A 15152-nucleotide genomic window follows, 5' to 3' on the forward strand; every position below is an offset into this window, starting at 1 on the left:
CAGACGCTCAAAATGATGTCATGCGCGGAAGCAGCAAGACACGCAGTCGCGTCTTACGTTCTACTCAGGATGCGAACGGGGGTCCAGAACGGACCCTGTTCACATCTAGAGGTACCACTGTATAGTGTTCATAAGACTGGACTGTAACAATCAGCAATATCTTTTCAGAAGCAATGAATTGTAGTTAGAACAAAGCAGTGTTTTCTGTGTAGTGGAAATAGACTATTCATTTTGTTTATGTTGTTTATAGAAATTATTTCAGAACTTTAATACATTGCAGTTCCTGGGTAGTTGGGCATAAAAAAGGAGTATATGATCATCATAAGTACTTGGTGTATGATCCTAGTGAGATTCAGAATGGCATCAACTAGATTCTGCTGCCATAGAGATCAAACCATAATATGAGCACATGGACTGTTGTGCTGCAATGATGATTACTGAATATGTTTTCCCCACAGTGATTGCTTTTCAAACAGTAGCCTTTCATCAAAAGCTCACAAGAGTGACATAAATACAGTTTTAAAGAGATACAGTGGTACTTTGGAAGTCGAATGGAATCCGTTCCAGAAGTCTGTTCGACTTCCAAAACGTTTGGAAACCAAGGCGCAGCTTCCGATTGGCTGCAGGAAGCTCCTGCAGCCAATTGGAAGCTGTGGAAGCAGCGTCAGACGTTCGGGTTCCACAGAACATTCACAAACTGGAACACTCACTTCCGGGTTTGCTGTGTTTGGGACCTAAAAGGTTCGACTCGCAAGGCGTTCGTCAACCAAGATATGACTGTAATGGGCAGGATTCACCTTACAAACGCCCTCAACAGAAACCCTGTGCAACTGGGCTCCCTCCCTTTTACTCCCTGTTCACCCTGAAATTGGCTCGGGGTGTGTGTGTAGGAGAATCCCCAGCATAGTGGGGGGGGGGGAGGAATGCTATCTGGCAAGGCTGATAAGCTTATGTAAACGAAAACACTTGTAGTATCACATTAAATTCCACTGTAAATGTTTGCATTACGTTCAGATTTCATTTTTACCAGTTTTTTAAAAAATAGAAACTTGTTATACTTGAAGCTTTTACAATCTGGCAATCTTCATTAAAGTAAAACTTTAAAAGTAATCAGTTTTTATCTCTCCTGGCAGTGGGTGGATGAGATAAGGAGGATATGACAATGTGTTCCACATACTAGTTAACTATGTTTAAGGTTGAGGTTTTTTACAATCAGGTGATTGTGTCCATTTTCTTAAATAAATGAATTCACCCCTACCATTTCTGTAGCTGTGACTTTTAAGCTGCTAAACATGAATAAACCATAATGCCCAGATCAGTCTTTGTACATAAGCTACACTGTATAATTGCATGGTTCTTTCTCCCCATCCCCACCAGTTTGAGTTGAAGTTTTGGAAGCTAGTTAACAGGTGTCACTGAACAAGTGCTCCACCTTGTTTTGTGTAATTAAAGTTGATGAATTAATTGCTCCTTTGATTAAAATATACTCATTGTAAGACTAGTTGAGCTAGTATAACCTGGCTTCTGGCCTTTGAATCAGTACAAAATAGTGAAAGTTCCCTTTTGGGCACAGGGTTATTATTTAATGAATTTATTATCCCACCCTTCCTCCCAAAGGTGACTAGGGTGGCAAGCAAATTCACAGTTGTTGTTTTTGTAAAATCAACCTTATAAAACAAGATAGAAGGAACTGGTCCATCTAGCTTAGTATCATCTCTTGAAATGGATTTAGTTCTCCAGCCCTTAGGCAGCAGGCTTCTCAACGCTATGCTACCTAGCTTCCTTTAGCCGAAGGTGCCGTGGACCGAACCTGGGCCCTTGTGCTTACAGGTATATGTTCCACCTGCCAACTTATATGGCAATCACATTTTATTTACAAGAGCTTGGAACCAGAGACGTCTTGGAACCACTTACGCAAGGCAGTCGCCTGCCAATTTATCTCTTGTTACCCTGCCCTGCTATGGTCCCCCATACCCAGTCACACGCCATTCCAGAGAGTCCCTCACCCTTCAGAAGTGGCTTTCCAGGGATCCTTGGGATTGCAGTGCAGATGCCTGGAAAGCCCTGCCACATGAGTGGAATTCTGCTAATATATCTCAAGATCCGATGTTTTAATTGCTATGCGTTTCCACCACAAAGATGTCTCTTTCGGTGTGCTTTATTGTAGTGTTTCTTCCAAACTGACCTGATTTGGAGCCAAGTACTTTGTCTTCAGCAGCCTACCTTGAGTGAGAGTGAGAGGGAGCTATCAGGGATTGTTAGTTACTTAAGAAATGTGCATATATTTTTCTAGTTTACCTCGGCAGTATTTCCATATGTGCTGTTTCCCTCTATAAAGTTATGCATTTCAACATGGAAACGCTAATAGTAATTACTTAACAGACATGCCTTGCAGAGACTAGCACAGGCTTGTTATGTGCATCAGTATTTGGGGGTAACTGCCAGAGTTCCCTTGGGTATTGTTTTTCTCTCTCCTTAGGCTACTCAAAGTTGCCAGTGAACAGACAGTTTTGTCGTCATATAACATAACTTGCACTGTAAAACTAGCAGAGCCAAGCAACTAACTTTGTTTGGTTGGTGTTGCTTTTCTCATCACAGGAAAGGGTCCAGACTCCACTCTCAGAGCAGGATTGGTGGAATATCTGTAGCATTTGCCGTGTGCTGACTACTTGCAAAGTTTAATTTTGTGGGGAGACTTTTGCACCCTGATACTTGTTTCCAATCATAAATGTGGAGGAATATGGGGTGCCTTTGCATGTGGCTATGCGGTGCAGACAACCGGCTCCCCATGTGGTTGTGTGCATCTTGCAATCAAATAATTGTCACTTTGATAGTTCCAGTTACAGATAGGTAGCCGTGTTGGTCTGCCATGGTCAAAACAAAATAAAAAAATTCCTTCCAGTAGCACCTTAAAGACCAACTGAGTTAGTTCTAGGTATGAGCTTTCGTGTGCATGCACACTTCTTCAGATACACTGAAACAGAAGTCACCGGACCTTTCTATATAGTGAGAAGGTGGGGAGGGGTATTACTCAGAAGGGTGGTGGGAATGGGTGATTGGCAGATAGCTGCGATGAGCCTGTTGACGACTCTTAACGACTGCAATAGGTCTAACAGGTTAGACCTATTGCAGTCGTTAAGAGTCGTCAACAGGCTCATCGCAGCTATCTGCCAATCACCCATTCCCACCACCCTTCTGAGTAATACCCCTCCCCACCTTCTCACTATATAGAAAGGTCCGGTGACTTCTGTTTCAGTGTATCTGAAGAAGTGTGCATGCACACGAAAGCTCATACCTAGAACTAACTCAGTTGGTCTTTAAGGTGCTACTGGAAGGAATTTTTTTATTTTGTATTGTCACTTTGGTTCACCCTTTGCTGTTGGAAAGAGAGAATGGTAAAAACACATGTAAAACAGGCAAAGGAGAGAAGGCTGCAATGATACAACAGACTGGTGGGTGGGGGGTGTATGTATATATACACAGAGAGAGAGGGGGGGGCCCTTCTTTTCCTCTTTGAGACTGTTGTCTGTCAGTTTATTGGCATACAATAAGCCTGGTGGCACATCAAATTTTGCTGAAGTGCAGAAATGCAAGGAGACAGGTTTTTGGGATCTGTATTCCAAAATGTGGGAGCTTCCTATCATTCACACTTTTTTTGTGCAACTAGAAAAATGCCTGCCCTAATTAGAGTTAAAAGATGTCCAGAGACTTTAGTGGTTGCCTTGACTGTAGCTTAGAGGCCCAGTGAATTCAGGCACTTCTTAACCTCTATACAAGTTACCGTATATATTAAGCCAGCTTTTGCCAATCTTGTGGCCTTCAGATGTTTTGAACTAAAACCACACCAACCCCCAGCCATCACTGCCATATTGATGCTGATGCTGATGGAAATTGCCACCAAAAAGATAGGGAGGACACTAGATTGGTGAAGGCTATATACAGAAGTCATGCGTTTGGCTTGCATATCTCAAGGGAAGCTAGCAGATTTTAAGGTGTGCCAAGTCTAAACAGATGTCAACAAGAGAGGTGAGAGGGCAAGTGGAACAGCCGACTTCTGAACTGCCACTGTTCCAGACCAGAGGCTGATGGGTAAGCACGAGTTTTCTTGTTTCAGTTCCTTATTCTTCAAAGAACAGCACTTGCAGTGACGTAGGCAGCACTTCCTTAATTTGGTGCCTCTCTTCCATGTAAAGAGGAATAACCAAGTAGAAGGAAACAGGTGGGCTTGACTGCTAAGAAGAGCTGTACATTTCAGCAGGCAGTGTGACGTTGCTACACATGTGCAAGCAGGCATAGACTCCTGGAGATTAAAGCAATGACTGAGATATGCTCAGCTGGGCTGTTTGGAGAGTGTCTGCCATGTCCTTGCTGTGCCTGAGGACATCACCTGTTGACACTAAGATTCCCTTTCTTTGAATAGGAAATAATTTCTTGGTTGTTTAGCAGCAAGCTTATTTCCACACTCAGCTGCCTTGCAAATATCCTGACTGGTAGTTAATTACCGTATTTTTTGCTCTATAAGACTCACTTTTTCCCTCTTAAAAAGTAAGGGAAAATGTTGTGTGCGTCTTATGGAGCGAATGCAGTCTGCGCAGCTATCACAGAAGCCAGAACAGCAAGAGGGATTGCTGCTTTCACTGCACAGCGATCCCTCTTGCTGTCCTGGCTTCTGAGATTCAGAATATTTTCTTGTTTTCCTCCTCCAAAAACTAGGTGCGTCTTGTGGTCTGGTGCGTCTTATGGAGCGAAAAATACGGTAATCCATTATACTTTTGGTAAGCGTTGCTCCAAAATTGCTCATTTTTGTGCAATTTTTTTAAAAAAAGTAAATTCTGGTTTAGAAAGATTTTGGTTGTTTAATTGTTGCTTAGCTTTTGGGTTTGAAAGGTTGTATTCAAAAGATCTTGGGATATACAGTGGTACCTCTGGTTACGTACTTAATTCGTTCCTGAGGTCGTTCTTAACCTGAAACTGTTCTTAACCTGAAGCACCACTTTAGCTAATGGGGCCTCCCGCTGCCACTGCACCCCTGGAGCACGATTTCTGTTCTCATCCTGAAGCAAAGTTCTTAACCCAAGGTACTATTTCTGGGTTAGCGGAGTCTGTAACCTGAATCGTGTGTAACCCGAGGTACCACTGTACTCTTCAGAAGGAAGCAGTGAGTTAAATCAGGGCGGTTCACTTTTCATACCTGCAGGCCCACACACTACCTTGTTGCACAAAGTGGGGAGCCAGGCCAAAAGGCCAGCTAAGCGAGGTGTCAGGCTTTAGGAAGGAGGCACAAGGCTCTGGCAGGGTTCTGAAGCCTTCCCACCTCCTTTAGCGCCTTACCCAGCAGTGGGAAGGTAGCACAAGGGCCACATGTTGGACCACACTGAGTTAGATATTGCGAAATGCGCTTTTGTGTTCTCAGCCACTTTAAAGATGTGGTCATTTTTAAGGGAAATAAGTAAGCTATAATGGAAGGAGTGTAATAACTTAGGCACAGGCAACGAGTCCATAGAGAAACATTTCTGAAAATCAGTGAAGATTCAGTAACATTTGATTCTGTGGTGGAGGAGAGACAAACAGGTGGAAGAAACATCAACTTTGTTCTCGTCTGACCCCAAACCTGCCATGTTTGATTTTGAGTAGATCTTTTCTTGGCTACATAGTATTCAAAAATATTTATTTTTGGTGTATTATAATTTGTTTCTATGATGTGATGTCTAAATAGAAGGTGTCATTTCTAGAGTTCCTCTAGTTGCATAGCAGCCAGTTATTTGCTTTCTACATTTCCAGGAATAATTCTTTCTATGCTTGATACAGGGGTCAGAGATATTGGCATGCCTTGGTACCCAGCCAAAATGTCTTCCTGCCGTTGCGCTATCCCTCCTCTCCAGAGAGAGGGATTCCTTGCACCCAAACATGCAAATAATATGGAATGATAACAAGAATAGGTTTTAGATAACATGGCGGTCAAGCTTAGAGTAGGGAATTTCAGCACCCCACTCCGCGATAGATTACTATTGCCAGTTATCCAAGCTGACTTGAGTCCCATCAGGGGGAAAAGCAGAGTATAAAAAGATTTATCATCATCTTCATCATCTACTATGCCCCATCTTGTATTTTCTCTTTCGAGCATCCTCTGCTTCCATTGACAGCCCCATTAAATTTCAAAATCTTTTGAAAGCATCTATGTTGAAAGCTGAGTTGATGTAAAACAAATGCATGCAAATCTGCTTAGCTAAAATAATGTATTCTAACACAGAGTTTGCACTTTCCTGGCAAATAAAATAACATTTGTGCGCTGCATGCATCCTACCCACAATACCAGAGAGAGAGAGAGAGAGAGCGTGCACAGGATCAGCCCAACAGATGCAGAAAGTATCAACTAGCTGACTTGAAGGATAAATCTATTATTATGGAAATATAACCCAGGATACATGTAGAAAAGTTTAAAACTACAAATACTGCACAGATGTGGGGGCAGTGAGGGGAGAGGAGTGGTGAACCTACTCAAAATCATGATAGGAACAACCCTCAATTATTGCAAGCAGCTTCCAGCATTAAATTTTCCTAGTGAGGTGAAGAGGAAATACTGCTCCAGCCCTAAGGAATGTATAAAAGAAACTTGGCCACACATCCCATTAATATTAGCAGAAGCAAAAAGCACCTCGCTTGGCACAGTAACCTTTTGGACATGGCTTTGAGAGAGGGCAAAAAGATAAATCCATTGAGAGTGAGGGCAGTCCTGCTATGTTCCATCTCAGCCACACCAGCATGTTGTCAACTTTGGCACCATCTTCCTCACTATACGATACCCACTAAGCAAGGATCATCAATGAGATTATTGCCAGGAAGAAGACTCTGTTTACTTACTCATTTTGAGGATTTATAGCCCAACTTTTAATTGAGTGGATTAAATTAAATGTTTTCTTTTTTGATGGCATTGAAGGAGACTAGTAAAAAGCAGCAGACTGAATGGCAATAAGCAGGGGATTTTTTATAAAGCATGTTCACAGCACTGTGGGGGAGGTGCTATTTAGCTCTGTTCCCAAAGCAACATTTTCTCCCTGAGCATGAAGCTGGCAAACAATAAGGACCGCCCTAGTATGTAATTTGGCCAAGCTTTTACCTGTTTGTACCAGTGGTGATAGAAGACAGCTGGAAACAGAAGGCTCACAACTATTTTAAGTCATATTAAGGGGTGCAAACAGTCTTACAAAATTTAGGAGATGGATTGGAGGAAGAGATTTAGGCAGAAAGAGAACTGATTTAGGGAATAGGAGCCTGCTCTCTCTTATTCTCCCCGCCCCCCAAAATCCCAATTTCCCTTCAAGTACAGTGGTGCTTCGCATGACGAAATTAATTCGTTCCGCGAATCTCTTTGTCTTGCGGTTTTTTCGTCTTGCGAAGCACCCCTATTAGCGGTTTAGCGGATTAGCGCTATTAGCGGCTTAGCAGCTATTAAAGGCTTAGCGGCTTAGAAAAAGGGGGGAAAGCGAAAAAACTCGCAAGACGTTTTCGTCTTGCAAAGCAAGCCCATAGGGAAATTCGTCTTGCGAAGCGCCATTGTATTGCTCTTGGAAATTATTATCTCCAGGTGTCTGCTGGCTAGGACTACTTAGCAGTGAAGGAAAATAATAAGAAAAGCCTACTGGACCAGGCCAGTGGCCCATCTAATCCAGCACCCTGTTCTCACAGTGGCCGAACTGGTGCCTTTGTGAAGCCTTCAAGCAGGATCTTAGCACAAGAGTATTCTTGCCTGTGGTTTCCATCAACTGGTACTTCTGTTTGGCTTCCAGAGTTCCCACCACTGAAATGAATTCTGGAACTGTGCTCTGGGGAAACCTTGGCTCAAAGAGAAGGTGGAGGAAACAGCAAGGTAGTACAGTGGTACCTTGGGTTAAGAACTTGATTCGTTCCGGAGGTCTGTTCTTAACCTGAAACTGTTCTTAACTCGAGGTACCACTTTAGCTAATGGGGCCTCCTGCCGCCGCCACGACGCCACCGTGTGATTTCTGTTCTCATCCTGAAGTAAAGTTCTTAACCTGAGGTACCACTGTACCAGCTAGCACCGTGGTAGCTACAGCTGGACAATCAGATCACATTTTAGATCTTATTCCACCTACAACGGTTGCTTATTCGCTTCTGATCACTTTAATGCCGGTGTTAACCTTTAAAGCCCCTACCAACCTAGGTGACCTCAAGGACTATCTATTTATGTGTAAAGGTGCCTGGTTTTTAAAAAATAAATGTCAGAGGACATCTCCCTTTCTATTACAATGTGAGATTAGTCAGGCAGGTACAAGACACAGCATCCTCTGAAAGCACCAAAACTATGAGATGCCCTTCTTGTGGAGATTCATCTACTCATAAACTTTTCATCACAAGCTTTTAATGCTTAACAATTTGCTGCTTTTAGGGATCTTTATGGACTGCCGCTTCTAACGTGATTTTTTTAATAGTGCTGCTATTTTTAGTACTTTATCAGCTGTAATTGTATTCTACAGAAAGGTAGGATGTAATTAAAATTAATAATACTGAGGGGTCTGCTTTTTGCCCTCATCAGCAGCCTAGACACCATTCACTGAGCCATCTTCCAGAGAAATCTGAGGTCCTGGATCTTGCTGCATGTCATAGTGGACTGCTGCAGTAAGGAGAAGCAGCACTGGTCTTGGAAGGAAACCCAGGTCTGTTTTACCACCTGAGAAGGCTAAAAAGTAAATAAGAGTCTGCCTTGCTTCTTCTCCAAACTTCTGGAGACTCTGGAAAAAGGGGAAGCTGCTCATGGTGATCTGGAAAGAGGGATTTGCCAAGCATTCAGGGCGTGGACACATATTTCCATACACAACCTCCTTATCTCACACACTGATGCAGGAGCATTTCAGCCAGTTCACCACAGATCCACCCAAGCAAATCAGACCAAAACTTATGCGCCACAGAGCATCGTACCTATAATGCCAGCCACAGTTGGAAACAAAATGAAGGACTTGATTTGTCTGTGGGTCCTATCCAAGGGACTCTTACAAGGTTCCCAGAAAGCTACTTAAAGCAAACAGCTTCAAGCTGGCCCAATCACGTAGTCAAGCCACGTGAAGCAGAAAAGCTAACAAAAGTAGTCTGGATCAACAGTCAACCTGAGTAGAGAAATTCTTGTCCAATTCTAATTAGTGGTCAGTGGTGAAAAATGAGCCTATGCTATGGAAATTCCTGAGCAGTTGCATTGGAAGGCAGACTGCAATATAGTTTGCAAGCTGCTGAACATGGGACTATGTTTATTTTTATTCACAAGTAGGGTGATGGAATATTTCACCTAGCAAATAACTAGTCAGCTGCATTTGTGGAAGGGGGTTCTCCAACAAATTCTACGGTCAGAAAGGGCAGCAATGGTGCGTAATGAGTATCATTGTCTTTCTGGGAAAAGGCAATGATTAGTTCTCCTGGTTGTATGAGGGATTTGGCACTGAGTAACTAAAGAGAGTTTCACATACACATGCACACCGGAGAGTAGACAAAAGGTCTTACAAATAGAGGCTGATTGAACCAGAACCCTGATATCTCTTAACTGCACATGGCTAAAGGCATTGTTATCTTATTACTTGAGAAACAAATTCCAGGGCTGTGATTCAGGGAGAGCAGGGTACAAGACTTGTAATGTAAAAATCAGCAAAATGTTAACAAACAAACATATATATCTCTTTCACCTGGAAACTTAGTGAATAATGTGTTCCATCATATTCCAGGCTGCAGAAATCTCAAAAGAAGCAACAAAGGCTCTGAACCACTCACCCTTAGATTATAAAATCTACATTGAGAACATCCAAGATGGGTGCAATAGGCACACATCTTGAATTCTCTAGTCTCTCTCCCCCTCCTGCCGCAGTAGGTAATGGGCACAGCTTCTGTCTTAAGCAGGTCGAGAGGTTATAACTGTTAGTGTCCTCCCCCTTTAACTATGTCATAAACACATCACACAGGTTCAGTGATAAAAGGGAAAGGACCATAGGCCTTGCCCAAAGTGCACCTTGCAGTATGCAAGCTCCAAGCTCTTTTCCCCCCTTCAAAGATGCAGTGAGAGATTGACCTTGGGGGACATGCACCCTCTGGTCCAACACCCAGTGGCCCAATTCCCTCCTTCCTGAAGCATTGTTTTAGCTACAAGGGGAATGGCCCATTAACAAGTTGCAAGAGGAGCAGAGGCTTTGCCTTGGGAATGCACTTCCCAATACTTCCCTCTCCTTTTCCACCCATCAAATGTCCACATATCCCAGTTTGTGGTGCATTTAGGCGTTGTTGTTTAGTCGTTTAGTCGTGTCCGACTCTTCGTGACCCCATGGACCAAAGCATGCCAGGCACTTCTGTCTTCGCATTTAGGCCTAGTGGTATATATTTTGCATGTACATACTGAAGAAAATTACAGCAGCGCTGCCCTCCAGTCCTGAAAACTATCTTTGCTTATTCCCTCCATCCTTCTGCACATACCTGGCTGACTTGACTTGGGCACCCTCAATGTGATCTTTCACCTATAGAAATAAGAGGAATAATGAAATGAAAGGGCTGGTAAAGTATCAATTAAAAAAAAAAAAAACCACTTGAGAGAAGGACTGTGTTTGCCTGCCAAGCTTTTGCTTTTACTAAAATTGTTCATTTTTGTTTACAACGATGGAAATATTCAACTCGCAGGCAGGCATATCTGTACATAAATCTTGGTGACTACATTGGAACACACTGTAGTCTTTCGGTGTTCCGCATCTAGAATTGAGCATGTAGTTCAAGGCCTCAGATAAGAAAAAACAACTTCCCATAGGTGGATGTCTGTTTGTACATACAGTTACACCACCTTGTACCAGTAAATAGGGAATCACCTGTGTAGTGTGGTAGCTTGTTCTCATAGTTCTAGATCAGTAGCCCTAGGTTTATTCATGAACTGTGTGTATCCTTTAACATCTCTTTGAGCGTGTCTGGAGACAATATCTTGCTAACAAATCAGCACTGCACAGTTTAACTCAGTTTTTCCAAGCATCAGGTCTGTTCTGTCATCACAGCAGAAAATGCATGTGGCAATCTCTCACATGTCCAGGGATTTGGAAACAAGGTGTGGGAGATTGTAAGCTTCCCTCCTTTATAGCTTTGGGCCTCAGCATCCAGGACAGTCTGTTAGAAGCATAAAATGTACCAGTAACTCACCCTAGCTTAATACTTTACCAGGCTATTAGATGGCATGTTGAAGACGTGATTTAATGGAGAAGACAAGGAAGGCAGCAGACACGAAGGTCAGCCAGTGGAACTACAGAAGAAGGTTAATGGCCTGTGTTCTGGCCTGGCTGCCTTTACAGTAGTCTATTGCATCTGTATCTTGCTACCAGTTCCTTACAAACTAAACTCATTTAGCATTGATTGATGACGCATTCAGAAGTTTCAGGTGTCGGAGGCTGCGGCTTTCTCTCGACTGCTGTTTCTTCTCTCCAAATAACAAAGGAGAGATTGACCTTGGAGTCTGTAGAGTCAGCTTTCCTGTAAAAGTCACTTTAAGAAAAACTTTTTAATGGTCTTGTTGTGTTGGCTTTTCACATAATAGATCGGGACTTGGCATTTTTCAGTGACGTTCCAAACCGCATGCATTTCTCCTGATGAGAAACCTAAAGCCACTAAATAGGGTGTCTTCAGCTTGGGAGGCTTAATTCTGTACTGTACTGTATATGCGATGTTTTAATGGTATGACCCTGAATGTGTCTACTCAGAAGTAAGTCCCATTGAGTTCAACAGAAATATCTTATTTTTGGCAATCTCTGTTCCGAAAATTCACAAATTCCAATTTCAAGTAAACCCTTTGCCTAACTTTTCTAAACCAAGCTAAGTGGGTAAACTTTGTCAAATATAGTGTATCCCACACTATTCACCCTATTATATTCCTGCACACTTTGAATTTTTTACTTTTTAAAATTTATTTGCCACCTCAGTTGGAGTTGTAAAATATTAAGTTGCCCTCCAATTCTGTAATCTTCAGATGGTATTATATTCTCAGTGTATCATAGAATAATTCTTACTGGTGATGGCAATAATGGAAATGTGCGCAGTGATTCTAATCTCAACAATTTCCATCCAGTTCCCTTCAGAACCCCACCACATATGAAAGCCACATACTCTGTGCTGGAAATGCACTCACTCTGTCATTACCCTATTCATTTTTGCTTAATTTTAAAGGATTTAAATGTTTTTTGTATAGAACTTTATAATGATTTTCCTTTAAAGCAGTAGGAATTGAGATATAAGAGTCTTTTATGAAAATAGCTTCACCACCCCACAATAATTATTCCATCTAGCTTTTAAACCTATCTATATTTGCTTTGCTTTCCTCAACCATTATTCTCCAATATATTTTAGATAATTATTCTTTAGAGTTCTGTAATTATGAAGTTAATTTTTCAAACCCTGTTGTCTATTAATTTCATTTTGCCTTATAAGGTCTTCTAGCAGGCGCATTAATTGAAAACATTCAAACCATTGAATTCTATTATTCCATCTTGTGCAAATTATCAAATACTGCAAGACTTACCATCTTTTTTGGGGGGGGGGTGATATTTAACAAAAACCCACATTTTCCTGGGCTATGAAATTGTAAATGTTATTGTTGAATATAGTTAAAATATATATGCCACCAAGCAATATCTGCGCTCAACTAGAACTGAACAGTTTTCCAGTTAATAAGAAAAGATTGTATCATATAATTAACAGAGATATCAGATGACCATCTAGTATAGTTATACCTTTATTAACACCTTTAATAAGATCTCCAGACCATGTTTATTCTTTTATCTATAGTAACTCTTGAGAAGGCAGCACCATACTATTATTGGACCGAACTTTGTTTGTTTATTTATTTCAGTGAGTCGTCTTTGGGTGTGCTTTTTGTTGCTCACACATATGTCGTTATGCTGCATTTTCTGCTTCTGTTGACCTTATATGGGTTTTACTCATTTTATTGTAAACAGCTTTGATATTCTTTGATGAAAAGCAGCATATTGAAGAAAATTAAATCTCTTGTTCAGTTAAATAACCTTCATGTAGCTTCTGTTTAATTGCTATATACGGAATGGAATGAAACTGTCTGCTACACCATTGATCAATGTGTTTTTGGCTTCAGCTAATTACTTGGAAAAGATTTCTTTGAAAACCTAAGTGCGCTGGCTTTAGAGGTTGTTCTGCACTCCGCAGAGGAACAGAACAAATACAGAAGTCAACAACTTTTGTTAGCTTAAGACAATGATTTGGAAGAGGCTTGTAAATAGTCACTAGCCAGGCAAGGAGGCATTTCAAAAAGTTAGCTCTCTTTTTCAAATTGCAGCTTGGTATGGATGGGTAGGTTGCTAAAGGTTTCTGTGAGTTTAGTTACTTTGTGACTTAACTGCCTTGCTTCCTAAGCACTTGTTCTCAATAGCAACCTTCTTTAATTGGGTAATTGCTGTCTTCACTGTAATGGTGTGATTTTGCACTGACCTAATGGTGGGGAGAGGGAGATGTTGAGGATCAGAGTGTCAGCACAAAGCGATTTTTGCTTCTTGCATCTTTTTCCATTCAAGATTCTTCACTAAAGCACTGTTATTTGTGCTTTCTCCACGCAGGTTGCAAAATAAAGGCATTGAGAGCCAAGACAAATACCTACATCAAGACCCCTGTCCGTGGAGAAGAACCCGTTTTTGTTGTCACTGGGCGCAAAGAAGATGTAGCCATGGCCAAAAGGGAAATTCTTTCTGCTGCTGAACACTTCTCCATGATTAGAGCTTCGCGCAACAAAAATGGCCCAGCACTGGGAGGGCTGTCTTGTAACCCCAACCTACCAGGCCAAACTACAGTCCAGGTCAGGGTGCCTTACCGTGTTGTGGGGCTGGTGGTGGGCCCCAAAGGCGCTACAATCAAGCGGATCCAGCAGCAGACCCACACCTACATAGTTACTCCCAGTAGAGACAAGGAGCCAGTCTTTGAGGTTACCGGTATGCCTGAAAACGTAGATCGTGCTCGCGAAGAGATAGAAATGCACATCGCCATGCGCACTGGAAACTACATTGAACTGAACGAAGAAAACGATTTCCATTATAACGGTACGGACGTGAGCTTTGAAGGAGGGAACCTGGGATCTGCCTGGCTTACTTCCAACCCAGTACCTCCTCCAAGCCGCACTAGGATGATTTCCAATTACAGAAACGACAGCTCCAGTTCTTTAGGAAGCGGCTCCACTGATTCCTACTTTGGAAGCAATAGGCTGGCTGACTTCAGCCCCACAAGTCCATTCAGCACAGGCAACTTTTGGTTTGGAGAAACGTTGCCTTCTGTAGGTGCGGAGGACATTGCAGTTGACTCTCCTGCGTACGACTCCTTGCCGACGCCTTCTCAAACCATCTGGACACCCTTTGAACCCGTTAACCCTCTCTCCAGTTTTGGTAACGAACCTGCTAGTAACGTGAAGGCTCCACGGAGAGGGAGTCAGCCATCCACTCCTCGCCTGTCGCCTACATTTCCCGAAACCTTGGAACATCCGCTGGCAAGGAGAGTCCGAAGCGACCCACCCAGTACAGTCAGCCAAGTTGGCCTTCCAATCTACATCCCTGCTTTTTCCAATGGTACCAACAGCTACTCTTCTTCCAATGGTGGCTCCACATCTAGTTCCCCTCCAGAGTTGAGAAGGAAGCATGACTGCGTGATATGCTTTGAGAACGAAGTAATCGCTGCCCTGGTTCCGTGTGGCCACAACCTATTCTGCATGGAATGTGCCAACAAGATCTGTGAAAAAGACATACCCACGTGTCCAGTTTGCCAGACAGCTGTTACTCAGGCGATTCAAATTCACTCTTAAATATATAGAGATATTATATATGGACTTTTTAAACTCTTAATGGCTTGGATGTAATGGTACCCCCTAAGTAAACTTATAATGAACTCAGACTGTTATTGGGCTTTCTTGAGATTAGGCTAATGTTGTTTGAAAGGCATGTACTCTCTTGTTTTCTTTTTCTTTTTTGGAAAAGGTCTGTACAGTTTAACACTAAGCCTAGCCAGTCTTTGTCCATTTTGGTTGCAGCTGTGGCACCTGTAGCAAAGTTCTGGAATGAAGTTGTGAGGCGATAGGAGGGTCAGGAACTTGGAACAGGACAGAATGGAGCGTGAGGCTT

The 15152-nt window shown here is 42.4% G+C and overlaps 1 protein-coding gene across 1 annotated transcript in view; it reads left to right on the plus strand.

Moving 5' to 3' along the window:
* The window catches only part of MEX3C (mex-3 RNA binding family member C), a 29422-nt gene extending 14499 nt beyond the window's left edge, over window positions 1-14923 (plus strand). Inside the window, exon 2 of the mRNA XM_081881413.1 lies at window positions 13608-14923. Within this exon, the coding sequence (XP_081737539.1) occupies window positions 13608-14836 (1229 nt within the window). The 3' untranslated portion in view covers window positions 14837-14923. The remainder of the gene's footprint in view (window positions 1-13607) is intronic.
* Window positions 14924-15152: the final 229 nt, after the last annotated feature.

The sequence above is a fragment of the Podarcis erhardii genome (genome assembly GCF_964252035.2).
Source record: "Podarcis erhardii genome assembly, chromosome: 11".
NCBI lineage: Eukaryota > Metazoa > Chordata > Lepidosauria > Squamata > Lacertidae > Podarcis > Podarcis erhardii.